The sequence below is a fragment of the Chelonoidis abingdonii genome, chromosome 6 (genome assembly GCF_003597395.2).
Source record: "Chelonoidis abingdonii isolate Lonesome George chromosome 6, CheloAbing_2.0, whole genome shotgun sequence".
Taxonomy (NCBI): Eukaryota; Metazoa; Chordata; order Testudines; family Testudinidae; genus Chelonoidis; species Chelonoidis abingdonii.
The window spans coordinates 82,151,827-82,179,646 of record NC_133774.1 but is presented as its reverse complement, the minus strand read 5'-3'; the positions used below and the strand labels follow the sequence as shown (position 1 = coordinate 82,179,646).

At 39.3% G+C, this 27,820-nt stretch overlaps 1 protein-coding gene across 2 annotated transcripts in view; it reads right to left on the bottom strand.

The window, feature by feature from the left end:
• MEGF10 (multiple EGF like domains 10) overlaps window positions 1–27,820 on the bottom strand; it is a 147,204-nt gene that overhangs the window by 12,761 nt on the left and 106,623 nt on the right. For both annotated transcript variants that reach the window (XM_032798554.2, XM_075067184.1), the window contains exons 12-17: window positions 27,130–27,293; window positions 22,886–22,988; window positions 10,301–10,447; window positions 5,230–5,364; window positions 4,681–4,809; window positions 1,065–1,193 (exon numbers count right to left, since the gene is read on the bottom strand). In XM_032798554.2, coding sequence (XP_032654445.1) covers window positions 1,065–1,193; window positions 4,681–4,809; window positions 5,230–5,364; window positions 10,301–10,447; window positions 22,886–22,988; window positions 27,130–27,293 — 807 coding nt within the window. The remainder of the gene's footprint in view (window positions 1–1,064; window positions 1,194–4,680; window positions 4,810–5,229; window positions 5,365–10,300; window positions 10,448–22,885; window positions 22,989–27,129; window positions 27,294–27,820) is intronic.

Here is a 27,820-nt window from a genome sequence, read left to right as displayed (position 1 = left end):
GTGCTATTGAAAAAGGAGTGCTGTGGCTTTGCTGAGATCAAATATGAGTATACTTGACTTGAGCATAAGCCAAATAATAGCTATAAATGTGATCATATGATACCTGTAATGAGGAAAATAAGACAATATTCCTTCAATCAACAGAAAAATTATCTCAAACTTTGTATGAACTATTGCTCAGCACTCATATGCAGATTTCTAGTCACAACACTTCCAATATCTAATTCATGAATGTAAAGTTCTTGGAGAGAGATCTCAGGTATTAAATGTATGAGTCACACAAAAACAATTCTAGAGTAGAGTATAAAATAGTGAAATGATGAAGTTCCAGTTCTGGTTCCAGATAATATAAATAGTCATGCCAGTACCTAAATTATATGTTGATAAAGCTTGTTCCCTGTAAGCTAATGGCTAGAGAGATAGGAGACCTGGAATAAAATCACTTTACAACAGTGCTGAGGAGAGGAATGTGTCTCTATGAATCACTGTCATGAGTAAATTTGAAGCTATTCACTTCATGGGACTTGATTCAGCCCTGGGTAATGCTGATGTAATTTTGGGTGCAGAGTGCCCAGTGGCAGAATTCCTCCCAGAGGAGGTTTTGGCTGGGGAAGGGGTACAAGGTAACTGCAAACTGCCTGTTTGTCAGGGACGCACTCCTAGCAAGTGCTGCCCCAGAAGTGTATAGCTCTGGCCAGGCTGAGAGACAATGTCTGGGCACCTGGGAAAGCATTCATTCAGCACATGCACATGCTAGCTTTTGCCGCTGAGACTCCTGTGGACTCCTGGCTGTAACTGAATGTTGCCTTCCTGTATAGGAAACCCAAAGGGAAGGCACTGGTGTGAATTTCCCCTCAGATGCAGTAGTCCCGACTAATATAAGTGGCTACAGTTTTCATCACTTGTACCAGCAGAAGTGACAAGACACATCCTCTGGATTAGAATAGTGTAACAATGTTGGAAAAATCAGTGAACAAAGAGGAAGTATTAAAAGAAATGAAGGAAAATATTGTTATCAATTGGTAGTCACACAACAACATAAGTAGATCATAAGAGTTACTTACTCTGGGTACAATAAAGGCCAGTCCATCCTGGAGTACATTTGCATTCCCCATCATAAGCACTGCAGTAAGCTCCATTATGGCAATTGCAGGTGTGAATACAGTTTGGACCCCAATTGGCAGGTGGACAAGCTAAAATATTCCCAATCAATTAATTAATCTCATCTGGTAAAGACACAAAGCAGCACTACATACAAATGTTAAAATAGTTCTTTTCTACCCTCTTCAGTCTGATCAATTTCAACCAAATAGTTTCCTAGATTTTTCTTGAAACTAACTAGTCTTTTACCCTAGATAAGAACAAATGAAAAACACAAACAGGAAAGAGGAATCAATGTGTGAGATCCTGATCTCAGTACAATACTATGTGGCCAGTATCACTGGTTTCTCATAGTTCAAAAGGGAGAGTCATATAAATCAGGTTTTTTTATTGATTCTTCACTGGTTTCCAGTGACTGAAAATTTTCACCCCTCCTGATTTCCACTGAACTAGATGGAGAGGTTGTGCATTCTAATCCTAGCACAGGAGGAGAATAAACAGGGAGAGAGGAAAAATATTTGTACCCTGGCCCAGTTATCAATTAAAACCCTGTGTTAACTTTATGGCTGAAGTAGGATGAATCAGAGATTCCATGGTTTAGCTTTAGTTTCTTGATTTGAGGCCTCTGATTTATTCACTGGTCCCCATTAGACCAAAAATCAATATAATCCTTCCAACAAACAAATCATTATAAATACGGTCCTACAAAATTCACGGTCCATTTTGGTCAATTTCATGGTCATAGGATTTTAAAAATCATAAATTTCATGATTTCAGCTACTTAAATCTGAAATTTCATGGTGATGTAATTGTAGGGGTCCAGACCTCAAAAGGAGTTGTGGGGGGGTCACAAGGTTATTGTATGGGGGGGCTGTGGTATTGCTACTCTTACTTCTGCACTGCTGCTGGTGCCAGTGCTGTCCTCAGAGCTGGGCACCTGGGCAACAGCTGCCGCTCTCCAGTCATCCAGCTCCGAAGGCAGTACAGACGTGAGGGTGGCAATACCACAATCCCCCCAAATAACACTGAAACCCTCCTTCAACTCCCTTTTGGGTCAGGCCCCCCAGTTTGAGAAATGCTGGTCTCCCCCTTGAAATCTGTATAATATCGGGTAAAAGCACACAAAATGACCAGATTTCACAGGGGGAGACCAGATTTCACGGTTCATGACCATGAATTTGATAGGGCCCTAATTATAAACAATAAAGTAAGTGAAGGTTCTTGCACATACAACCGCATTTGCAAATATTATTGGTGCAGGTTTGGAAACTGCTTTGAAAATGGTACATTGAATGAATTTGGTACTGAATGGTATTAACAGAAAAAATGGTAAAATGTCTCTCTAAATGCTAATTATTATATGTAAATAGCACTGTAGCAAAAGAAAAGTTGCATGTATATATGAATAAATCAGATCCCATTGACAGCAGTGAGTGCTGTAAAAATGATCTTTTATTTTTTGATTAATTACTCTTCCAAATTTCTATTTTTAGCATAAGTAAAGAGTTTTGTCATTTTTCATTGTGAAATCATTAGCTTTAAGTTACTTTTCTAAATTTAAATATACAGTCTTGCGGGAGAAAAGAATTAATATTTTTACAGGAGAGAAGAAACAAATTATGCATTGGACTTGATCCCTGATTTTGACTATGTGAAGGGTAAGATAGTGTTTTCCCCATATCATATTCTGATCTGGCTGTCCAGAGACCTAATTAGCTTCTTCAAGGCAGGTCAGCAGTTCTACATTTTACTAAATGTTTGCATTTGCAAAATGCTTTACATATGTATAGCCTGTATTTTTGGGAAGTGCTGCCACAATTCAAATTTCATTTTATTAAGGAAAGGAAAAAACATTTGCAAGAAGTATCTTCTTCCTTAAATCTCAGTCCATTCTTTTTCTGATGTTTCCATATTAGCTGTAAAGAGTAGTGATGATTTTTTTAAATTTCTGCATGAAGTTAGTGGTTAGCCAAGAAGGAATGTCAGCTCACATGCAGAAAAAGGCTAAGGGGTTTCATGAAGCACACCAGTTCAGACAGAAATTAATGGAAGCGTTATTTTCTATGAGAACTGACAGCCTTTGCACAAACCAAATAAACTTCCTCTCTTGTGGTCACAAGCACAGCCTTAATAGATGCCCCCATTCATGCTATTGGCATAATTTTCTTGCATTGTTTCTGTAAGTACAGCCTCCTCTCAAACACTCATAACCCAGAAAGGAGCTAAGGAGTTGAAAGCAACAGAATGAGAGTCTGCATCCAATGAAGAATTTTGCCATTAACTTCATTAGGTCCTAAATTTTATTTTGACCAATAGTAGCAACAGTGGGAGTTGTGGGTGTTCAGTGCCTCTGAGAGTTTAGCCAATGGACTTTTTTTTTCCAAATTGATGAGACTTTGCATTGCACTGAGACACAGCCAGTTAACCTGTGCTAGTCAAACCATAAGTAATGTAAATTAATGAGGCAGGTTATTAGGAGATGCATCTCCTTGGAAACTGAACAGCTTTCCCACACCCACAGCTCAACATTTTCTGAATTCTGACATATCAGTGTTGGAGACTGTCCCAGTGAAGCTATGTATGTACAGGCTACAGGACTGGGCCATCAAGTTGCTTTTGTACTAGGCCTTGCTACCCATGAAAATGCATGTGTCAGAAAACTAATGCCAGTGATTACTGATTCAGATAGACCCGGAATAGAGGTCAGTAGGAAGCCCATATTTAATATAATAATGGATTGCACAAATCATAAGAAAAGTAAAATGTTGATAAAATTTCCCATTGACTTCATTGGTGCATGATCAGACTAATCTACAGACTGAACAACAAGGAATAGACTGTCACTGGAAAAAAATATGCATCAATGAAAGCTACATCAAAAAGGAACAGAGAGAAATCTGTAAAAATTATGCTAAATAAGAAGTCAGACTGCAAAAATCAAACCAAGAAAATGCTCTGAAAATTTACAGTGTTTAAGAGGAGGAAGGGGGTCTTGTGGGTAAAGGTATTGAACACAGGAGATCTCGGTTGTGTTTTCAGCCTTGCCACAGTCTTCCTGTGTGATCATGGGGAAATCACCTACCATCTATATGTCTCAGTTCCCCATCTGTAACATAGGGATAATAATAATGACAATAATACTCCCATAACTTAAAAGTGTGTCCTGAGGATAAATTTGTTAATGTTCATAGAGTGTTCACAATACTAGAGTGATGGAGGCCATGTACGTAGCTAGACAGAGAAGGAAGTGCATGACTGTTTAATCATGAAGTTTGATTTTTATGATAATGAAACTGCTATGCAAATGTTCAAATGGGTTTTTTATATGGAATTTGAAATGTAAAGTAGGTAAATATCTCTTAACCGTATAACATAGGAGTCCTTATTTATTTATTTAATCTTGTCCATCTCTTTTTCTTATAACAAACCAAACAAATTCTAGGTGCCAATGCAAGTCCCTGTCATTTATCAGTCAGTTACAAAGTGTTTCCTCAGCATCAAGAAGAAAATTAAAAGGAACTGAACTTAGTCTAATTGGTTTAACAAGATATCTCAAGAAAGAAAAAAACTGGTACTTACGCTGAGAGCAGTCACTGCCAATCCACCCAGGATAACATTGACAAGATCTGTCAATAGGATTGCATGTTCCATTGTTGGTGCATGTGCAAATTCCAGCACAATTCTTGCCAAATCTCCCACTAGGACACACTGTTAAAACATTTTAGTGAATTTTTAATTTGTATTGTTTCCCTAATATTTGTAATTGAAATCTGATGTCTTGGATCAAGAAAATTCCTATTTACTATAATGCCAAAATAAATGCTGCTATAAATTCAGTTGAGCAATTTTATATTATTTATTGTACAGCTATTTCATTTACCTAGAGGGTTCTTTTGATAATAAACATGATATCTCCACAAATAGAAGAAAGGTATTTTTCAGCTGTTAGGGGCTATCTTTTCAACCAACTTCAACCTGGCTTCAGTTTCTACATTTACAAACTGCATGTACAAAACCAGAAACCACTTTCGGATAATGTGATCTGATAAGTCTAGAATGCATGGAATGAAAAAAATAGCCACACTTGGTCACTGTATCCATTGCAAAGATCTTTATTACAGCATTTACCTTCATTGCAGAGGGCTCCTGTGAAACCAGGTAAGCAGTCACAAAGTCCAGTTACATGATGGCAGGGACCACTGCTGTGCACACACTGGGGGCATGCCTGGCTACAACGATGTCCATAAAACCCAGGAGAGCAAACTGAAATCAGAAAGAATATACTGTCATTTCCTCTTGCACTTTCTACCCCACAATGATTTATTTCTCTTCAACAACTAAATGGGGTAACAGTTAACCAGTTCAGTGCTGCCTTCCTGTCACTTCCAGTTCTGCTCCATTTACTAGGTGCATACTTATTGAACTAGTGGTTATTGTTATTTATCTAGTTCCAATGAGTGCTTAATGCCTTGCAGATAGCTAAGATAAAAGTCCCTACCCTGAGGAGCTTACTACAGTCTGGTTAGTAACTGGTGACTTTCAGGGACTTGAAGGGATGCTGCAACAATGGACTGCCACACAGTAGTGGCAGCGAAGAACAGCATTCAATGTGTTAAAGCCTATAATGACAATGACTCAAATTCTGGCCTGACACACACCCTGAGCAATCCCATTCATGTCAGTGGGGTTGCACAAGTTGTAATTCAGTGGCAGAATATGGCTTAGCCATGTATTCAGGCTATATTTCACACCAGCCAAACAAATACAAACAAGAATGTGACTCAGATCAAACAAATTTCCGTTTAAGCAGAGGATGAGAGGAATAACTTCCATGAATTATGTTTGAAAAATGTATAGATTGGAAAATTAAAGGATAAGTAGTTGGAAAAAACATTACAACACAATACACAGGAGAATGGAATAAGATAGTTGTATCCTTAAGAGGGAAGACTTTACCCTAAGGTTTTGCTATTATTGACTTCTCATATTTTTTCTCACTTGTTGGACAAATCTAAATTACTTCAGCCCACTGCTGTATTGGCAGAAAGGCATAGCTGTAGCATGTTTTCCAGCTATTCTTTAAATTAGCCAGTTGCTGCATTCCTTAACACGGTACAGAGAGCTACACATCACCTCTGGTTTCTGCATAACTTGGGACCAGAAACACTGAGGCCTCCAGTTAATTTTTATGCCAATGGTACTAGTCCCTTCTTCAGCAGAGCTATATCACCAGCCAAATAAAGAGACTGAAAGAAAAAAGGCCCTGCTGCATGGAATTTCTTTCTTTGTTTCTCTAATCCCTTTGGCACCTATTTCCTGATAAATTAGGATATAATAGGTAATGCTTTAAGTTTAGTCTCTGTTGTACAACAGCAATTACTATTTACCTAAGTAACCTAATATATTTTCACTATGTTAATTTAGTTCAAAATTCAGTCTCTTAAATGCACACTTGATACAGCGTACTTGGTCAAATCCCTCTGGAGTGCTTCACCATTTTCAAGTGAAGCCCCGTGTCAGTCATAAGATTTTCCTGTTTACAGAAAAAGCATTTTTGTCATTGGCCCCTGATTTATTTGGGTGACCATTTGTCTCCTTGGTCTCTAGGCTGCGCAGGAGCAATTGGTTCTGAGAGCCATTTGAGTGCTAAACTGTGGAAGCCACTACACTTTGTTATACCCCCAGTTCCAAAGCACTAAGAAGGTTTACATTTATTTAACTAGTAAAAAGACAGGAGACAAAGGATAGGAATAAATGGCCACTTTTGAGAATGGAGAGAGGTAAACTGTGGTGTCCCCCAAGCATTTGTACTGGGAGAAGTGCTGTTCAACATATTCATCAATGGTCTGGAAAAAGGGGTAAACAGTGAGGTGGCAAAATCTGCAGACAATACAAAACTACTTAACATAATTTAGCCCAAAGCAGAGTGTGAAGAGCTACAAAGCGATCTCACAAAACCAGGTGATTTGGGCAACAAAATGTCAGATGCAATTCAATATTGATAAATGCAAAGTAATGCACATTGGAAAACATAATCCCAACTATATATATAAAATGATGGGGTTTAAATTAGCTGTTACTACAAAAGAGATATCTTGGAGTCACTGTGAATAGTTCTCTGAAAACATCCATTCAATGTGCAACATCAGTAATAAGAACATAAGAACATAAGAATGGCCATACTGGGTCAGACCAAAGGTCCATCTAGCCCAGTATCCTGTCTTCCAACAGTAGCCAATGCCAGGTGCCCCAGAAGGAATGAACAGAACAGGTAATCACCAAGTGAAATCCATCCCCGTCGCCAATCCCAGGTCCTGGCAAACAGAGGCTAGGGAACCACACCTGCCATCCTGGCTAATCACCATTGATGGACCTATCCTCCATGAACTTATCTAGTTCTTTTTTGAATCTTGTTATAATCTTGGCCTTCACAATGTTCCCTCTTGCAAAGAGATCCACAGGTTGACTGTACATTGTGTGAAGAAATACTTCCTTTTGTTGTTTTAAACCTGCCGCCTATTAATTTCATTTAATGTCCCTACTTCTTGTGTCTATGAGTGTAAAATAACACTTCCTTATTTACATTCTCCACACAGTCATGATTTGATAGACCTCTATCATATCCCTCCTTCATCATCTATTCCAACTGAAAAGTCCCAGTCTTACTACTCTCTTCTCACATGGAGCTTTCCATACTCCTATCATTTTGTGCCCTTTCTGAACCTTTTCCAATTCTAATACATCTTTTTTGAGATGGGGTGACACATCTGTACATAGTATTCAAGATGTGGGCGTACCATGGATTTATATAGAGGCAATATGAATTTTCTGTCTTATTATCTATCCCTTTCCTAATGAGTCCCAACCTTCTGTTTGCTTTTTGACTGCCGCTGCACATTGAGTGGATGTTTCAGAGTCAAAAAAAGCTAATAGAATGTTAGAAATCATTAGGAAAGGGATAGATAATAGACACTACATTTTATAATGCCACTATATAAATCCAGTGTATGCCCACATCTGGAATACTGCATGCAGATTTGGTCACCCCATCTCAAAAAAATAACATTAGAATTCGAACAGGTACAGAAGGGCAACAAAATGATTAGAAGTATGAAATAGCTTCCATATCAGGAGAGATTAAAAGACTGGACTTTTCAGCTTAGAAGGGAGATGACTAAGGGGGATATAATAGAGGTCTATAAAGTCATAAATGATGTAGAGAAAGTGAACAAGGAAGTGTTATTTACTCCTTCACATAACACAAAGACACGGTCACCCGTGAAATTAATAGGCAGCAGGTTTAAAACAAACAGAAGGAAATACTTCTTCCCACAACTCACGGTCAACCTGTGAAACTCATTTCCAGGGGACGTTGTGAAAGCCAAACTATAACAAGGTTAAAAAAGAATTAGATAAGTTAATGGAGGATAGGTCCATCAATGACTATTAGCCAAGATGGTCAGGGTGCAACTCCATGCTGTGGGTATCCCTAGCCTCTGACTGCCAGAAGCTGGGTGTGGACAACACGGGATGGATCATTCAAAGACTGCCTGTTCTGTTCATTCTCTCTGAAGCACTTGGAATTGGCCACTGTCAGAAGACAGGATACTAGGCTAGGTGGACTATTGATCTGACTCAGTATGGCCTTTCTTGTTCCTAGGTTCTTAGTCTTCTTTTGGGATAACTGATTTACTGAAAAAGTCCTTTGAGAGGCACGCAAGTGATAGTAAAGAACAATTACACCACTTAACTAGAAATGCTTAGAGAATACTAATGCCACAGTAATGTCAGGAATTTAATATTAAGGTCAACCATATCCATCTTGTATCAGGTGAAGTAGGTATTCACCCAAGAAAGCTCATCCTCCAATACGTCTGTTAGTCTATAAGGTGCCAGAGGACTCTCTGCTCCTTTTGTATCAGGAGGTAGCCGTGTTAGTCTGTATCCACAAAAACAACCAAGAGTCTGGTGGCACCTCAAAGACTAACAGATTTATTTGGGCATAAGCTTTTGTGGGTAAAATACTCACTTCTCCTCTTCATGTGTCATTATATAATGCCTGCATCTGTAATTTTCACTCCATGCATCTGAAAAAGTGAGGTATTTTACCCACGAAAGCTTATGCCCAAAAAAATCTGTTAGTCTTTAAGGCGCCACCGGACTCCTTGTTGTTTTCATATTCATCTTCTTCTTCTTGAAATCCTGTCATTCCTGGGCTTTATGACTCCATCCACTCCTGGTTCTGCTCTTATCTTTTGATAGTCATTGGATGGGCCTTTCTCCTTTCCTCTTTCAGTGGGGATTTCTCGGGTCTCCATCCTTGTCCCTTACTCTTCTCATTCAAAACCCTAATTGGGGGCTGATCTCCTTCAGAAAAAAAGGCTACCATCTCTACGCTTATGATTCACAAATCTGCCTCTACTCTGGATCTCTCTCCCTCACCTCTTCTAGGGTACAAACAGGAAAATACAGTCTGAAAAACCTAGGAAGGTAGTCAATGGTAATTTGTACTCTTTGGTGGTTAAGAATTGTGCACACCTATAATTTTTGTGATCCTGTTTTTTGCCACCCCACCTCAGCCCATTTGTTTGTCTCCTCTGTTATGTGGTGTCTTTCAGATTGCACAATCTTTCATATTTATATGTCTGTACATACAGTACATTTGTGTGCTGTATACTGTCTAAGTGCCTAGCACAATGAGATCCTGGCCTGGCTGGCATCTAGGTGCTCCTACAACATAATTGTTAAATAATAGTAATAATTAGACTAGCAACTGCCACTGAACTCAGTGGGAAATGCGGATGTTCAGTGCATCTGAAAATCAGGCTTCTTTTATTTAGTTGCCTAAATATGGATGTAGGACCCTGATATTAGGAACTTGGATTTGAAAATTTTGGACTTTGATTGTAAGACCCTTTACTATAGCAGTATATAAATAACAAATAAAAGTATAAAAATATAGTAACAAAAAGAAGATGATTACTGATGGTAATTATTTGATAACTGTACATAAAGCATTTTTGTATATTGTATATTTTGTATATTGTAAAGCTGTCCATAAAGCATTTTGTATATTAACACAATTAAACTACAGATTGTGGGCCTGTTACATCATATATTGGCAAAACCACATAGAGACATGTGATACACATATTTTAAAAAGGAAGAAGGGAAGAAATTTTTAAAGCATTGTCCTTACTTCTTTGACAAGTGGTGCCTCTGTATCCTGGTGCACATTCACAGATTCCATCATCTGGAGAGCATGAAGCTCCATTTTTGCAGTAACAGGACAATGAACAGTTTGGACCCCATTGACCCTCGGCACACACGCTGTCACAATGTATACCTGCAAGCCATTAAACACACAGAGATGTCACCAGCAGCACCAGTAGTCAGATTCTATAGACTACAGATAAACAACGAGGTGAAATCCTGGCCCCATGGAAGTCAAGGGCAAAACTCCCATAGACTTTAATAGGATCAGGATTTCATCCCATTCTTTAATCAGGCTCTTCTCCCTGCTTCTGCCTTTCCTGGACTCCACAACACTGGATCCCTTTATATTCCCACTTTGATTATGTGTGTCCAGGACTTGATCCGAAGCTCTACAGCAGGAAAACATCACTGCAACTCTGCTTCCACAGAACATATGAGCTACAGGAGATCCTACCTTCAAGCTTCATTCCTGCTGAGCTTTTAAGATCTGTAAAACTGAAGTTAAGCCACAATGATTTAGGAACTCTTCAGGTGCTTAGCTTCAGCTTAGCAAAGCTGAAGAATTCCACAAGGCTGAAGCCTCCAGTATTACAAATGTTTTTGCTGTCTCCAGCGACCTTTATAAAACCAGGCCTTGTCCACCCCTCATTTTCACCATGAGTATGTTCTGTTTACCAGCTGCAAAGAGAAATGAAATGGAAAAGTGCAAAATAATCCAAATGCGGCACAAATGGCTTTTGGTTCCTCTGTAATGATCATTCCGGACAGCAGAAGATCATTGTCACTTCTTTGTGAGGAAAATATACAAGACAAAGCAAACTACTGCAGAAACTTCTCTTCTGAATGTAAAAATTCTTCGGGCCTGAGATAATTTCATGTAACAATAGTGATCAGGACAGGGAATGACTTCTAATGAGTGGTGAGCTGATTACCACTAAACCTTACACCAAATGCAAAAATGTAGAGCATACAAAAGGTTTCAAAACACACCGTGTGAGCATTCCAAAATGTTCAGCTGCAACACAGTACTAAGGACATCCGTCATTCAGTGTTTTGTCTGCTTTTGGCACAAAACTGAATATAAAATTGCCATGACCTGAACCCCAATACAGAAACAGGCACAAATCATAATATGAACTGGTAATTAGAATCATAGACATTTTTTTCTTTACAAACCAGCAACATTAAATCTAACTTTGCTGATTTTCTTCCTTTTCTATCCACTTCTGAAAAGTCCCCTGCATGTTAAATGCCAGTAAGCAACTACTGTGGTACTCAGACCTTATTGTGTCTACAGTACTTTGCATTAGCAACTGTCGATTATTGTAGTGCCTCTATTGAATGATTCATTTGGCTAAAAAAAAAATGGACTAAATCCAGCCACAAGTACGACTTGCTTTAGAAGCTTTTCCAGCAAAATATGGTTCTGGTCACTTACTCCTTCAGATCACTTATTGTCAGACTTTTCAAAAAAGGCAAAACAGTTTAACATGTGATATTTGAGAAAAATCTTCTAAAAACCACTGAAAAGTGAGTATCTAGTGTTAGTGAAATGCTGAAAATCCTTGAAAATAAATTACCCTATTCATCCATACAGGCAGTGTCATTCCTCTCCCCTGCCCCCTCCCAGCCCCGCAACAACTGCCCTGCAAACTGCCTGAATCTAATTAAGGAATGAGCACCTCTCTGCTTAGAGGAAAGGTGAATCTCCAGATTCTTAAATCTTTGGACTGTCTGTTAAGACTGTCAAAAAGGGGGCCAAACAGTGTCGACAGTACTGAAAACATTTGTCTATTAGAATCCAGATACAGGTCACCTAACAGCCATAAGATAATAACAACCCTTCGATTAATATTGACCTGAAAAGAATTTTTATTGCCATGAGGTGAATGAGTTCCTGTATCTTAACAATACCACCATCACATTTCATTTTTTGCTTACACAGTTATCTTGATTGTCCTGCTTTTATCTACAGTTAAAACACAAAACAACCAGCTTCTCAATAACTTGGGCCAGTATTTTCAAATTTGGGTACCTAACATTAGACAAATAAGTCCATACTTAGGCACCTAAGTGACCTGATATTGAGACATGTTAAGGACCCCCATTTGAAATCAGTGGGAACTGTGGGATTTTAGCATGTCTGAAAACTAGACCACTTAGTTAGATGCCTAAATATGGACTTATTTAGGAACCCAAATTTGAAAACTCTGGCCTGGGTTTATGAGTTTGTAACATCACCTCTCAAAAACAACACATTTCCGAATTCAATTGTACACTATCTGCCTTAACTCATTCTATTTGTGCATTATCCTTCATATCATACACAGCTTCACACAGTGGGATCTTGTCATAGCAAACATTTTTTCACAGAGTTTCAGTGAGGGTGAGTTGAGTTTCAGTATATAGTGGTCCCTAGTAACAAGTCAGCATTTGCCAACAGCTACCACAGAGTGTTCTCTGAGATTACGTAGTCCATAATGAGTTATGAGTTATTACAACTCTGGGCTCCTATGATCTGCCCACAGAGAAGCCTCTATGACAGTGTTTTTCAAAGTTCGGATCGTGACCCAGCACTCGGTCGCAGCATGTAAAGCACTAGGTTGCCTTGCTTAGTGACCCAGTGGCTCTGGTCAGCATTAAAAGTCCCGTCGGTGGTGCTGCCCAGCTAAGGCAGGCTAGTGCTTACCTGCTCTGACACTGCACTGCTCCACGGAAGCAGCTATCAGCAGGTCTGGCTTCTAGGCAGAAGGGGCCACGGGGCTCCGCATGCTGCTCCCACCCAAGCACCGGCTTCACACTCCCATTGGCCAGTTCCCGGCCAATGGTAGCTGGAGGGGGGAGGGTGCCTGCGGGCAAGAGCTGCATGGAGCCGCATGCGCGCCTCCACCTAGGAGCTAGAACTGATGCTGGCTGCTTCCAGGGTGCAGGGCAGTTTGCTGTGCCAGGACAGGCCAGGGAACCCGCTGGATGTAAGGCCTTGCCCCACACCCCAACCCTCTGCTCCAGCCCTGAGCCCCTTCCAAACCCAAAGCCCCTCCTGCACCCCAAACCCCTCAACCCTGGCTCCACCCCAGAGCTTGCATCCCCAGCCTAAAGCTCTGACCCGCTCCCACACCCCAACCCACTGCCCCAGCCTTAAGCCCCCCCAACCCAGAGCCCCCTCCTGCACCCCAGAGTCTGCATCCCCAGCCCAGAGACCTGACCCCCTCTCACACCCCAGCCCAGAGCCCCCTCACACATCCTGAACCCCTCATTCCTGGCCCTACCCCGCAGCCCTCACCCCTGTACCTCAACCCTCTGCCCCAGCCCTGAGCCCCTCCCACAACCCAAACCCCTCATCTCCAGCTCCGTTGGGTCACAGGCATCAACAATTTTCTTCAACTGAGTCCCGGGAAAAAAAGTTTGAAAATCACTGATCTATGATAACCATGCTTTCTGGGGACATTAGTATAGAAGGGGGAGAGTCCCAGGCCCACAGGGTCAATGAGGTTTGGGGGACCCAACCTGAGCCATGGAGAAACAAGAAAAAAAGACAAGCCCTTTCCCCCTATAGTGATCAAGGAGAAACTTCCGTGAAGAAAACTTTAAGATTTCCTCTTCCCATGTGTTTTCTGATGAGTGAAGGTGATCAGGTGGAGAATTATTTCAGGATACTTAACAAAGGAAAAAAACATTGCATCTCAGATACTACTGTCCATAACTATGGGCAAATGTTGCATTTTTAATGGTGACTGCTGTATTTGGAATTGCAATTTGCACAACGTAATGCATTGAAACAATTCTGAACTTTCCATCCGCTTCATTATACAGGGAATTTCATTATATCCAAGTTCAGTATAAGCAAGACAGGTTCCACTGTATTGGGAGTTGGGGGTATGTATAAGCAGAGACATACATATACTAATTTAATGACATATTGTATCTCTATCTACATATTTTAAAATATTTCAACTATTACTTGTTATTGAGAGGAACACAAAAAAATTTAAAAACAGGAAATTTTAGGTTTAATTTTTACATCTGTGTAACTTAAAAACTAACTTATTTTTGAGAGAAGGGTAGAAATTTCAAAAAGATTAAACAAAAAAGGGAGAGAATTCTCCAGGCTCTGATTCTGTACACTACATTTCAGAAAAGAGAGCTAAGCTTTATAGCAAAGCTATGAACTGAGGAAAATAAGATTTTAGTGGGGTTTGCAAGAGATATTTTGACATAACCAGTATGACATGGTGATGAACAATTTGATTTAAAAATGTGTATTTTTTTTCTTATCCAAAAAAAGTATTTTTTATAAGTTTGTGTGTTGCTTTTGATCCTGATAAGGAGATCTGTGAAGAAATGTTTTTGCCAGGGCTGTGGACAAAGAGCTCTTTGATTGCTTCCACAAGTTGCTAGGCAATAGCTGAATGGTCATAATAAACTTCAGCTAAGCAGCTCTGAAGAAATACTCATGCATTTAATGCCCAGTGCTTTATGCCAAGGGCCTCACATCTAAATCAGCATTCCCTCGGCATCCGAATTGCATGACTGAAGTAAATAATTCTTTTGGGGTATCAGTGTTTTCAGCCATACTAGCAGAGTGTTTACATACTCCATACACTGTACTTTTAATAGTTTGAGAGTAAGTGATATATCCAAATCAACCCACATTGAAAGCTCATGGCTTATTTATTTTTGTCCTTTAAGAGGAAAATTCCACAAATAATTCTTTGTGATCTGTAGTGACACAGGCAAAACTATTGTTCCCAGACACTGAGCATGCTTTCTAGCTTACTCACCCTCCATTTGACTGAGGAAAATAGTCCAACATACAATAAGATAAATATCATGCTACTATGCCAGTGTATTTATACTCTGTGTGGCATATGGATCTCCCATTATATCCTTAAGGAACAGAGTCAAGACCTGTTTTTAACCTACTATAACTCCTATACACTGGAGTTAATTCTGACACAGAACACTGTATCTGAGAGCAGGATCAGGCCCTCAAAATGTTCCATAAAATCTTGGCCTCCCACTGATTTCAATGGGGTGCAGGATTTCATCTCTTGTTTTTATTCTCATGAGAAACACTTTTCCTTAAACTTACAATACTTCAGTTCAAAAGAAAGCTCAGACTCTTGAGAGGGAAAGCAGGTGCAACCTATAATGGAGAAAACCAAGGAAAGCTTCGCTAATTCTTTACTAAATGAGTGAATGACCACTGAGAAGGGAATCAGATTGGGGTGAGTGCTTGATGGAGAGAGCACAGGGTACAAAAGTGGACAATCTCAATGGGGATATGGTTGTTGGGGATGCCTTCATTGTCTCCAGCTGAGAAGAGGGGGAGCCCTTGATCTCCAATTAGGGGAAGCTGAGGGAATAGATAGAACTTCAGTGTCTCCAACTGGAGAAAATACAGGATCACCGAATTTTTCATATCAGTTTAGACCATTTGGAATTTCAGTTTGCACAACGTAATGCATTGAAACAATTCTGAACTTTCCATTCACTTAGATATAATGATATTCCATTTATAATAAAGTTCACTATAAGCAAGGCAGTTCCACTCTATTGGGGGTGGGGGGAAAAGGGCACATATAAGCAGACAGGTAAGTATACTGATTGTATCTGGGGAAGGAAAAAGTCTCCAGCTGCTTTTGTAGGAAACAAGCCAGCATCAACCTCTCTACAAAATCCCTGCTGAAACAGAGGCTGGTAGCACACATCTTGTTTATTTTATTAAAGGAGGAGCCCAGTTACTTCTAAGATTTCACAGTTTTTTAGTGGGTGATCTTTTCTTTTCAAGGTTCTATTGTTTCCACACCCTGCCACTTTGTCTAATGACACTTCACTTTTCAGTTATCAGATTCTGAACAGCCACAGGAAAAAGAAATAAAATAATGTCCCCTTTTCTTATGTTAATCTATTGAAAGTTTGTTCTTAAAAAGAAAACACTTATCGCCTCTGTATATAGAAGGAGTCAGACTGCATAACCCCAACAGATTTGGGGACACAATGAACTCACTGTAAAACAATATGGACCAAAACAAAAAGTGCTATTTAACAAAGACTTTATCATACCATATGTTTTGGAAAGTAACTGTGCTCTTTATCATAGTACAGAATTATCACAAATGTGTGGCTATATGATTTATAGTGATGGTTGTCAATATGCTATAGCACTCACTAAGATTGCAGGGATAGGACTCAGATCCTTATGCTCCAAAATTACAGATACCAGTCAATTAAGCAAAACAAGAATCTCCTTCAGCTGTCAGCAGTATAGTGCCTATGACACACAGCTCAGCATTATAATTCCTTCAGGGCACTAGTGCTATACACACCATTTATTACAGTAATCTTTTTAAAGAGTCAGTGATCCTCTTCTAATCTATGCTGAAGTGGAACACTTTGCTGTTAATGTGGCGAGGGAACGTCACAGAAACAAAAGACACAAAAGATATCACACGCTACGGGGGGAAATCAATCTAAGCTACACAATTTGAGTTACATTAGTAGCGTAACTCAGGTTGACGTAGCTTAGATCTACTTACCGCAGAGTCCACGCTATGCTAAGTCGATGGGAGACGCTCTCCTGTCAATTCCCCTTACTCTTCTTGTTCTGGTGGAGTACCGGAATTGACGGGAGAGTGATCTGCAGTTGATTTAGTGGGTCTTTACTAGACTCACCAAATCAACTCCTGGTGGACCAATCGCCACAGCATTGATCCACTGGTAAGTGGAGACAAGCCCACAGTATGCAAAAATGCATGCTGAATAAAAGATAGACAGACAGAGAGTTCAGGCGACCCAGAGAACCTGCTTATTCACATCCATGAGGCAAGTTTTGATAATTATGGCAATTCACTTTTCTATTCAATAACAAGTGTGCCTCCCAAAGTAATGTCAGGATCACATGGTAAAAACACGACAGCAGACACATATGGTGACAGACAATCTGACTAGCATCAGCAGGTGTCCAGGTTAGGGAAAAGATACCAACATCCTGTCTGTCATAACATATGGTTGAATACTGTACAAGTTGCTGGCATAACATAGACAGGAATTATTGCATCTGTCTTTTCCATAAGCCAGTGCTATTGTTTTGATATACATAGCATATTTCATAATCCCCAGCATCATGTAAGCCTTCAATTGATTTTTAAAATTGCATGTGCAGTATCAGTGTGACATGGTATTACTTCAGTGTCTCCAAACTTCTAACAAAATAGTGTGCAACACAGCAAAAGAATAATGTGTTATCACTAAGAAGTATGGCATATTTTAAGTTGTCTGAAATAAAATCTTGTGCTTTTTACACTGGTTCAGTGGAACGTCCTGGCCTGCTACTGCCTGGATTTGCTAATTTTACTGGCCTGCTCCAAACTTCACTTTTTTCATGGCTGTTTGTGGAAGAGGTGAAATTAGAGGATAAGGATAATAGCTTTGTTATGTTACTGAAATTGCTGAATAATGATTATAGAGTGGAATAGTGCATAGCATCCAAGCGCATTAGGTTTAAAATGGTAGTTTAAACTATTGTTTTTTTAAATTAGATATTGAGTACCCAGAGCTTAAGATGAGAACTAGAAATACCAAAAATATATCCATATGTAAATTAATGTGCATGGACACATTGTACCAAATTTAATGGTCACTATTTAACAATAAGGGGTTTATGTGTGTGTAAGTCTCTTAGTTTTAAGGCTCTTTTATTTTAAAGCACATTACTCTTTTCCATTGTCCTATTTATTCTTCTCCATCCAAATGAAGACATTAAAAAAATATCAGAGTGAAAGATGGCAAGGGATGGAGGGTGGTTCTGTGCATAGAGGTCATCTGAAATGTGGGCGGGTGCGTCCCTTTTATACCATAATAATTCAAGTGGCTCCTGGAATGCATCAGAATAGTGAGAACCCAGAAAATAAGCCACTCCATTAATTCCAGCTGTTCTAAGCAGGGTGGGGCTTCTATATGGTGAACATTCTCAGTTTAAATTCTAAACAGGGCTTGGTTCTTATAGGGTGAGCATTCTTAGCTTGAATTCTCTAAATGGGGTGGAGTTTCCTTTAGGTCGAACATTCTTAACAAATCTTTCACTGTGTAACAGTAGAAGATACTGTAGAAATAATATAGATATTTAAAAAATGATTCTGATTACTTTGTGGTAGCTCATTACAATGTAATATCCAATAGTGAGTTTACAATTTTGTTCTTAAAAGTATAAAGAATTTTAGAACCAAAACAATATTTGGGGGGCATGGTCCATATTAAAGGCAAACTTATTTATAAAAATAAATTAAAGACTATCTTAATTTGTTGACATACTGCTCAATTGTGGCTTTTCCATAAGTCCAAAGTATAAGACAATGTATTGTTGCACTGCCTCAGGAGCAGCCAGTTCCCTCACTGCTCCTGAGAAGGAATAACTTGTACCAGGTCTATGTCTGGTGCAGTGCACATTCCCCAGCATGCTAGTGCAGCTCCCTAGTTCACTGTGTTTTGGGAGAAGGAGGTGAAGCCAAGGCCTCTCCCCCCCAAACCCTGCCCTGCTCTGCCCTCTCCAAACCACCTGTATGAATAGGACACACAGAAGCTCTACTTCCCCACTACACTGCTATCCATGATGCTAGGCACACAAATGACCCTTAGGAGGAATAATGAAAACTGAGGAAAAGTGCTAACTATTAAACGTTACATGTATTGGCTGTGTACCTGCTCCCCCACAAATACCACAACTGCTACTCACTTTAACAATTGGTCAGCACCCTCTTAAGATCATACTTGATGCTACAAAATCAGTCCACGGCATAATATTCCTCTGATGTACAAAACTACCATTTGAAAATGCCTAATATCTGTTTTTCTTTTAAAAGAGAGGACATAGACACAGTATTTTCAAAGAGCTGAATCATATTTGCAATGAAGTCGATAGCAATATTCTTTGTTAACATTAACACCAAGGGGGAAGCAACACAAGCCAAAATTGGGAAAGAACAGGTTAAAGAATATTTCGATAAGTTAGACGCATTCAAGTCAGCAGTGCCTGATGAAATTCATCCTAGGGTACTTAAGGAACTACTGAATCAATCTAGGAACTGTTAGCAATTATCTTTGAGAACTCATGGAGTGTGGGTGAGGTCCCAGAGGACTGGAGACGAGAAAACATAATACCTATCTTTAAAAAGGGGAACTAGGGTATGTCAACACTTCTATTGAACACCCGTAGTGGCCTGACTAGGCTCACAGAGCTCAGACTGTGAGGCTATAAAACTGCAGCATAGATGTCTGGGCTTGGGCTGGAACTCATACTCTGGAACCCTCCAAGAGGGGAGGGTCCCAGAGCCCAGACCTCAAGCCAAGCCCTAACATCGACACTGCAATTTTACAGCTCTGTAGTCTGAGCTCCATGAGCCTGAGTTGGCTGACATAGGCCAGGCACAGGTGTTTAATTGCAGTGTACCCTAAGAGGACCCAGGGAATTATAGACCAGTCAGCCTAACTTTGATACCTGTCAAAATACTGGAACAACTTATTAATCAATTTGTAAGCATCTAGAGGATAATAGGGTTATAAGAAATAGCTAGCTTAGATTTATCAAGAACAAATCATGCCAAACCAACCCTGGGCATGGAGCCGGCAGCTGAACCCCTGGGCATGGGGCTGACAGCCACAGCCAGGAGTGGAGCCGGCAGTCAGGGCCCCAGGCACAGAGCCAGCAGCCTGGGCTGGGGCCAGGGCCAGGAATGGAGCTGGATGGCGCTCCCTCCCCACCCCCCATGCTCCTCCATATTTTCTGCTGCGCCACCCTAGGGTGCATGCCCCACTGATTGGGGACATCTGGGTCAGATATTCAGAAAACCTTTTTAACTCTAAGAGTAATTAAGCTCTGTAACAGGCTTCTAAGGAAGGTTGTGGAATCCCCATCATTGAAGGTTTTTAAGAACAGCTTGGACAAACATCTGCCAGGATGGTCTAGGTTTACTTGGTCCTGCCTCACTTCAGGAGGCTGGACTTGATGACCTCTTGGGGTCCCTTCCACCTGTACATTTCTCCTTGACTTCAGTGGAGGCAGGATCAGGTCTGATATCTCTGTAAACTACAGAATTTGGAGTTTTTAATCTTAGCATATAGCAGCTCAATGATCTCTTTTTAAAAATCTAATCATTTTATGTTGTTGAGTTTCAGTATCTCCATTCATTTTTCATACATTACCAATCTGTTTAAATTGCTGTTATAACAAAAGATATCTTCACCACTATTAGTCTGTTTACCCCCAACAGTCAAAGTGCCATCACTAAAATGTGAATCTATGGCACAGCTATTTCAGAACCTCTTGCTAAAGTAATATCTTTTTTTTTCCATTCTAAATATAAGTACATTCATAAATAAGTGTGGCTGCCGCCTGGCTGTCAGTCTGACCCATGGTGTGTGGGTGGAGGATTTTTTCAGACAGTATAAGAAAACTATCTTGTTTATAAGATACTGTATGTCTAGACATCAGTGACAGGTTGAAACTAGTCTCTCTTACACACACTGCCAAGATGATATCATCAGGGAGACTCAATTTCACCCATAACCATGTGTGAGGCTTTTTTTTTTTGGCTAACGTTTCTCATCCCTAAGTATAAAAGGGAAATTAACTTTGAAAGAAGCAAAAATCCATAGTCATTGCCCTCTTTTCAGTAACTGGCTTTAAACAGGACAGGAGAGTTGTGCTACGTTTAAAAGTCTTGACCATAACCAAGTTTAGAATATTCTATAGATAATTCTCAAGTCTCTAATTTTTTTTTATGGAAAGACCTGTTATAAAAAAGTTTGTCATGAGTCTACTAAAGTCATTACAACAAATGTGTTATATTTTTTAAGTTTCCTTTGCAGTTTTATAAAATGATGCTGGCCTTCATGACTATTTGCCTCCATATTAAGAGACTAATGGACAATTTTTCAGTTGGTCTTCTTACCTGTGCCTGCGCAATTTGTGAAGACATCCGATTACACACACCAACCCTGCACACTCATGCTCATGATCCCAAACACACAATATGATAATTTTTGTGCAAAAAGTTATTCTGTATGAACTTGACAAGTGAAAATTAATTTAAGTTCTTCAGCCAGTCAATAAATTGTACAGTATTCTATTTTTTATTTCCTCCTCCCCCCTCCAGCCACCCTGGCACTCTCATACACACTAGAATGATAGTTCAGGCAAGGTCTATGAATCCTTGCTAGTTCCCTTTTCTCTCTGTAAGAATCAAAGCCTCACTGACTTTGTCAGTGCCTATCCTGATTGTAAGAAATAAACATAACCGATCAGAGAACAGAAACAGTATAATGCAAGTTATAACCAATTGCAACAGCTAACCAACACATGAATTTCAAATATTGAGTATCAAATACCTGCATTTAAATGTCTGTGATCTAATACAGACTTGCAAAATAAACCAAGTAAATTCAAACAGTGCTTATGTTTGAAGATATCAGTCTGTCTGCAAACTTTCTGTGAGCAGAAAAATATGCTATAACTTGTCAAGCGCTGCATCCTTGCTCCTCCCCCTCCCCCAGAGCCTCCTGGACGCCCATGAAACAGCTGATTGCAGGGAGAGAGGGGGAAGTTGCTGATCTGCAAGGCCACCAAGAGGTGGGAAGCACTGCGGATGGTGGGGGAGGGGAGCTGATAGTGGGCTGCCAGCCCACCTGGTTCCAAACCCGCCTGGCCAAACAATGTTATAAGGAAACATTGCACAACTATAAATGAGTATGTGCTCTAATAGATCAGGGACGTAACAACCGCGACAACATTAAGTGAGGAGTTACTGTACAGCTGGTAGAAAAAAATGGAACAAGAGTCTCATAATAAATTTCTAAACCTCTTCTGTTTCACTGTGTTTGGGATGGACCCAATTGTGGGTTTTTTCTGCAAGCTTCCACAACATTTTTATCATCATTTTTTTTAAATCAAAATCACAATAAAAACAATGAACATTCTTATTTACTGAAAACATTTTTCTGCAAATAAAAGTGTTCAGTAACAATTTCAAATACAATTTTGACAAAAAATTGAATAAAAAATCAATACAAATGTTGCAGAAATGTTACCAAAATTTCAGTTTTTTTAAAGATTACTTTTCAGCAGAAAAACTGTGTGCGCAAAAAATGTCAGACAGTTCTGCTGACAACACAGCTTCTGCAGGAGCCATGATCCCGCTGGCTGGCTGCCTAGTGCTTGAGTGTTAAAAAGTCTCCTTGGGGATGGTGCAGGTGTGGCTCTGTCAGCATTACCTTAGATATCCACACAATTACCAACCTTGTCTTGAAGGGACCCCATGGTGTGGAGGTTGGCTGCATTTTGAGACTTCCCACTTCCACTCCCAAATGTATGCAGAGCCCAGATCCTAGGGAGCTTTACATTCCATGAAAGGGAACACATGCCATGGAGGTGGCATTCCTATCTTTCTGTACTTCCCATCCCAGAAACTACCAGTCTGGATCTTCTCTGCCCACCAAAGCAAAAGGAATGATTGGGTCCCACCTTATTTAGGTTGTCATCATTTTTTAACCCTCATATTAATCTCTATTTTACCTGACCATCCAGGAAGACAGCGACAGTAACCAGTGGTTGGATGACAGCCATCTGCATGGCTGCAATCACAGCGCTCAGCACAGTCCATTCCATATGTGCCATCCTGTCAGAACAAAAAACATAGCTGAAACCATGAGAGCTAAAACAGAGATTTAGAGGAGAACAAGTTCTGATCAGTCTTCTCTCAAGCAGCAACAATCTTCCTTTTTTATACTTTAATCAGCTTAATTAAGGTAAAACACCTTTCTGGCTTTCAATAAACCATAAAGTCTGTGGTTTTATTCTTTTATTCCCAGAGGTAAGAAAAAAAAGCTAATTAAATGCTTTTGACAGATCCCAGACAGACAACTCTTTTTGCAAAACAGTTATTGCAAAGTTAGCAGCAGCACTGCAGCTTCCTTGCACTGTCCTACTAATGGCCCTCAAACCTGACCTGAAACATGGAGAGACCTTGAAGGAGGGAATAATTCAGTTTCCATATTGACTCGGTCCTTGACCTCTCTATTAAGACTGCCAAGAAGGATGCCATTTAGTGCCAGACTTTCATAATGAACTGAGTAGAAAGTAGAAGTATGGAAGTACAACTTTTAGCTTGCAATGATACTAGGACTGCATTTTACATATAAGTCTTTTATAAACAAGCACAAACAGCCTCACTTTCTTTTTATTTTGCATCACAGTAAATGCAACCTGACAATGAGAAGGATGCTTACTGATTGCAAAAGGAGATGGCACAATGATGTAAGACAAAGATTATTTTTTTAGTGTGGTAGCATTTCTGTGGACTGATGGAAAGCTGGTGTATGATGGATTTGACATAAGGGGTCAAATTCTCCTCTAAATTTCCCCAATGCAGTTCAGATGACTTCCATGCAATTCTAATGGAATCCCAGTTCTAACTGTATTTAATGTTTGTTAAGTAGGAGAGGGTAAACTGATTCTAGAGACAATTCCCCATCAAGCCAACCCTGGAAACTGCACCAAGGAAAACCAGTAGATTCAACCTCACAGAAGAAAGAAAAGTTTAGCAGTAATGTGCAACTACAGAAAAGGGGGTTGGAACCAAAATGAAATATAAGGCAGAATAGGTAGTATAATCACACTTATGTGCCTGGCACTACCTGCATAAAAGAAAACAAGAAAAGAAAAACACACAGCACTGTTTAAAAAGCTAGTACAGTAGGATAATTTAAATATCAAAGCTAAAAATATGGGTCATAGTAACATCAGAACTTGAAATGCAGCCTCAATCAAGATTCATCTGCAGTTTCTTGATACTCATGCCTACATTTGTATAGAGTTCCACTGGATTCCGCCATTCAACTACCAGTCTTTCAATTCCAAAACAGAACAACAGGGCACTACCCTGCCCTGCCCTGCACATGATTCAAGAATAAGCAGTGTCTTACTTATCTCAGTAATCCATTTTAATGTAAGGGAGAAGAAGAGATAAAGGAAAATAATTCCTTTGTATATAATCAGATTTGTGAAGAAAGAAAATCCTCAAATATATTCTGGAAAGAGGGTAATTTGTAAGTAGGACATAGCAGAAATAAGACACTTCAAACTCACTTACTTTTGAATACTAATAGGAGCAGTAATTTTAATAAAAAGATGTATCCTATGCTCACAAAAACTGGAATGCCCAGCATAACTATACAGCCTGAAATTGTGGGTGAAATAATAAAAGATTTTTTTTCCCAGATCACATTGGACACAGGAAAACTGTGGTCTAGATTCAAGTTTAATAACTGTTGGAGATATGGGCTAAAAAATAAAACTTCAGTACATATATTATGTCATACGCACTTCCTCTGATCTATGTTTTTTGGGAGAAAGTATGTCGGGAGGATCAATTTAATAATGAATGTGGATATTAAAGTGGACCCAAATAACCAACTAAGTTTCTTGTTGACAAAAACATTTTTCACATAATAAAAGCAGAGGGGAAATATTTATGGATGGAAACTCTAATGGATAAATTACATGTACTTCAAAAATATTCACTTTTCATAATATTAATTTGTTAATTTTCAACTGTGTACTCAACACAGTCCCTGTTCTGAAGATTTTATAATTTAAACAGCAGGCTTAGAGAAGAGGATCTCAGTGTAAGTGCAAAACCTTGTCTCTCTCTTCAACAGAAGTCCAATAAAAGATATTACCTCACCCACTTCATCACCCTATGCTTAGAGATAAGACATATGTAGAGACTTACATCTAAATTAGTTTTTTTGTTTATTCTCATGTTACAGAATTTTGAGATGGAAAAAGCATTTGATAAAGATTAGTATTTGTGGGTGTTGTTTTGCTGAAAATAGTGGATTGCTGTAGTTAGCAGCCTTGAAAGAGCAGCTTTCTCTTAAGGAGCCAATACTGGAAGGTGCTTATGCAAGCCAATGCAAGTTGAGGGCATTCAGCATCTTGCAGAATCAGATAGACAAGGTAGTTTTAAAGAAATCTGATCCTGTTTTCTAGGAGCTTAATTCATATTCTTGTTGGAAGCACTGTATGTGCTTATATTGTTAGTACCCTATCAGTTTTCTGTTTGTAAAGAATGTGTTTTCATTTTAGTATGTTGTTATATTATAATGTGTTACTTTGTGGAGAAAATTAATTAAAAGCAAAACAGTCTACCCAAAATTTAACTCCTGATTGCTCCTAGTGCTGCATAATCCAGATCCAATGAAGTAGCACAGGTAGGCTGTCAGACATGTTGTAATCCAGCTGCTCACACCGCCATGTCATTGAAAAAAATGGAGCTAAGCAAAACACATAGATGTGGAAGTGGCATGGGTGGGGAATTTACAGGGTTCATGTGCAATTCAGGTAATTCATTTGTGACTGAATTAACCCAAAGCTTCTCTTTATCCATAACTCCAGAAGAGAGTCTTCTTCACAAAAAGTTTTCTTTTCATTGGAAGACAAGATTTCATTGGAAACAAATTCTGGATGATTTTTTTTCATTTCTGAAATGTATTTGAAACAGAAAAAAAGCTGAGAAAAAACAATTATTTAAAAAAGATTCTAATATTTTCATTCTGAAATCGTGAATTTCCCCCACCACTCCAATATGTTTCCCATTTGCCAGTAGTTACATCTTAGCACTTAATGTCAAATGGAAAGTGCTACTTTCCCTCTGAAATTAATACTTTCAAAGACAAAGTAACACTTTCACTTTTAACCCTTAACCCTTAAAATTGAAAGTGTTACTTTTAAAAGTGAAACATAGTTTACTTAGCTCCCATTTTTTTTGCCCTTTCCCAGATGGAAAAACTGGGGAACAGTGAGAAAGGTCAATAGGGAACTACTTTACCACATTTTATACATTGCCTGTGAGAAAACTGAAATTTCCCAATGGGCAAATTTCAAAAGGGAATTTCCCTACTAAAATGTTCCTGGGGGGAAATCTCAGTTTTCTAGCCCACTCTAGAAAAACAATTGCACCAGAGGGAGGGTCTGTAGAAGAAAAAGAGAGAAGAGACAAACAGATTTGCAGGTCTCTGGAAGCAAGCAAGAAACAAAGAAGAAATGGAGATAGAAGTGAGGAAGCATAAAGGTGTGGGTCAACAGGATGGAAGAAATGAGACGCAGTAAAGCTTAATCAAGAGACTACCCCCAAGTGTCTTACTCACAGTACCCCCAAAGATCTTGAGTAAAATGCTGTTCCATATTGATTATAAAGTTTCCTCTGTTAAAACTCGGATTTTTTCATGGTTCCTTGAGAGATTGCTTAAATATTGAAAGTAGCAGACAAAGCTCTGAAGCAGAGGAACACAACAAGCTGCTACAACAAAAGATTATGTACATCTGGTTGAAGAAGGAGAGAAAAAGATTTTCATTTGGGTTTTATTTTTATGATGGAAGACAAACTATCCTAGTTAAACATATTCTTATAGTCAGAGTAATTTTTGTTAATTGGAGGTTAAATTTTTTTCATTTACACGCTCATTTTGAAATACCTTCATTGAGATAGTTTGGGAGACTCCTGATTTATATTATACCGTTATAACTAACAGCAGAATTTGGCTCTACCTAAGCTTTTAAACAAGCTCTGGAACAGTCACCAAAACATCTGGAGTCAAATTTTCAGTATGAAGGCACAAAAAAGATATTGTATATTCATTTACACAGCCGAGGAGCTCCATTGTACTCAGTAGAAACACTCTCAGTTGGAAGTTTTGCAGGATCAGGCTACTTATAACAGAAACCCTATAGCTCATCATTGAATGAATTTTAATTACCTGGCAAGTGAGTTCACACTTTTCCCCTCTCCAACCTGGAGCACAGGTACAGGTTCCATCCAAAGCATTGCAAGCCCCTCCATTAAGGCACTGGCAAGTTAAATTACAACCAAGACCCCATGTGCCACTAGGACAGTTTATTGAACAATCCACACCATGCCAACCTGCCACAACAAAAATGAAGTGTCATATTAAACAAGGACATGTTTCTCTTCCTTTGCTGGGAGGTTTCTCTTTGGGAATCTCTCAGTGATACACAGCAACAAGGATGGCCATGTAGCCTATGAAAGAGTATTAGTCCTCCCAGCTGAGGCCTTGCTCAAGTTCAAACAAATGTGTCCTTGTGCACCTGTAACAGTTATGCACACCACACTTTATAAATTGGTGTGAATATCTGAAAGCAATTAATAGTACATCTGAAGGGAAAACAGTACACCTTCAGAATGCTCACTGAAATGCACTAAACTATTTTGAATTTTGCCAGGGACAGCATAAAAAAAGAATTTATTCCTTAGGAAATAAGGTCAGTTCTTCTTAAAAACAAAATTGCTCCTATAGGGTATATATTTGCTACTTCTTCAGTAGTTTTTCTGATGGGCTCTTTGCAGACTACATTCAGTGCAGACAGAGCTATGGTGCAGTCATAACAGTGGTCTTGGGAGAAGAAACCAAGGATAAAAAAATCGATCAA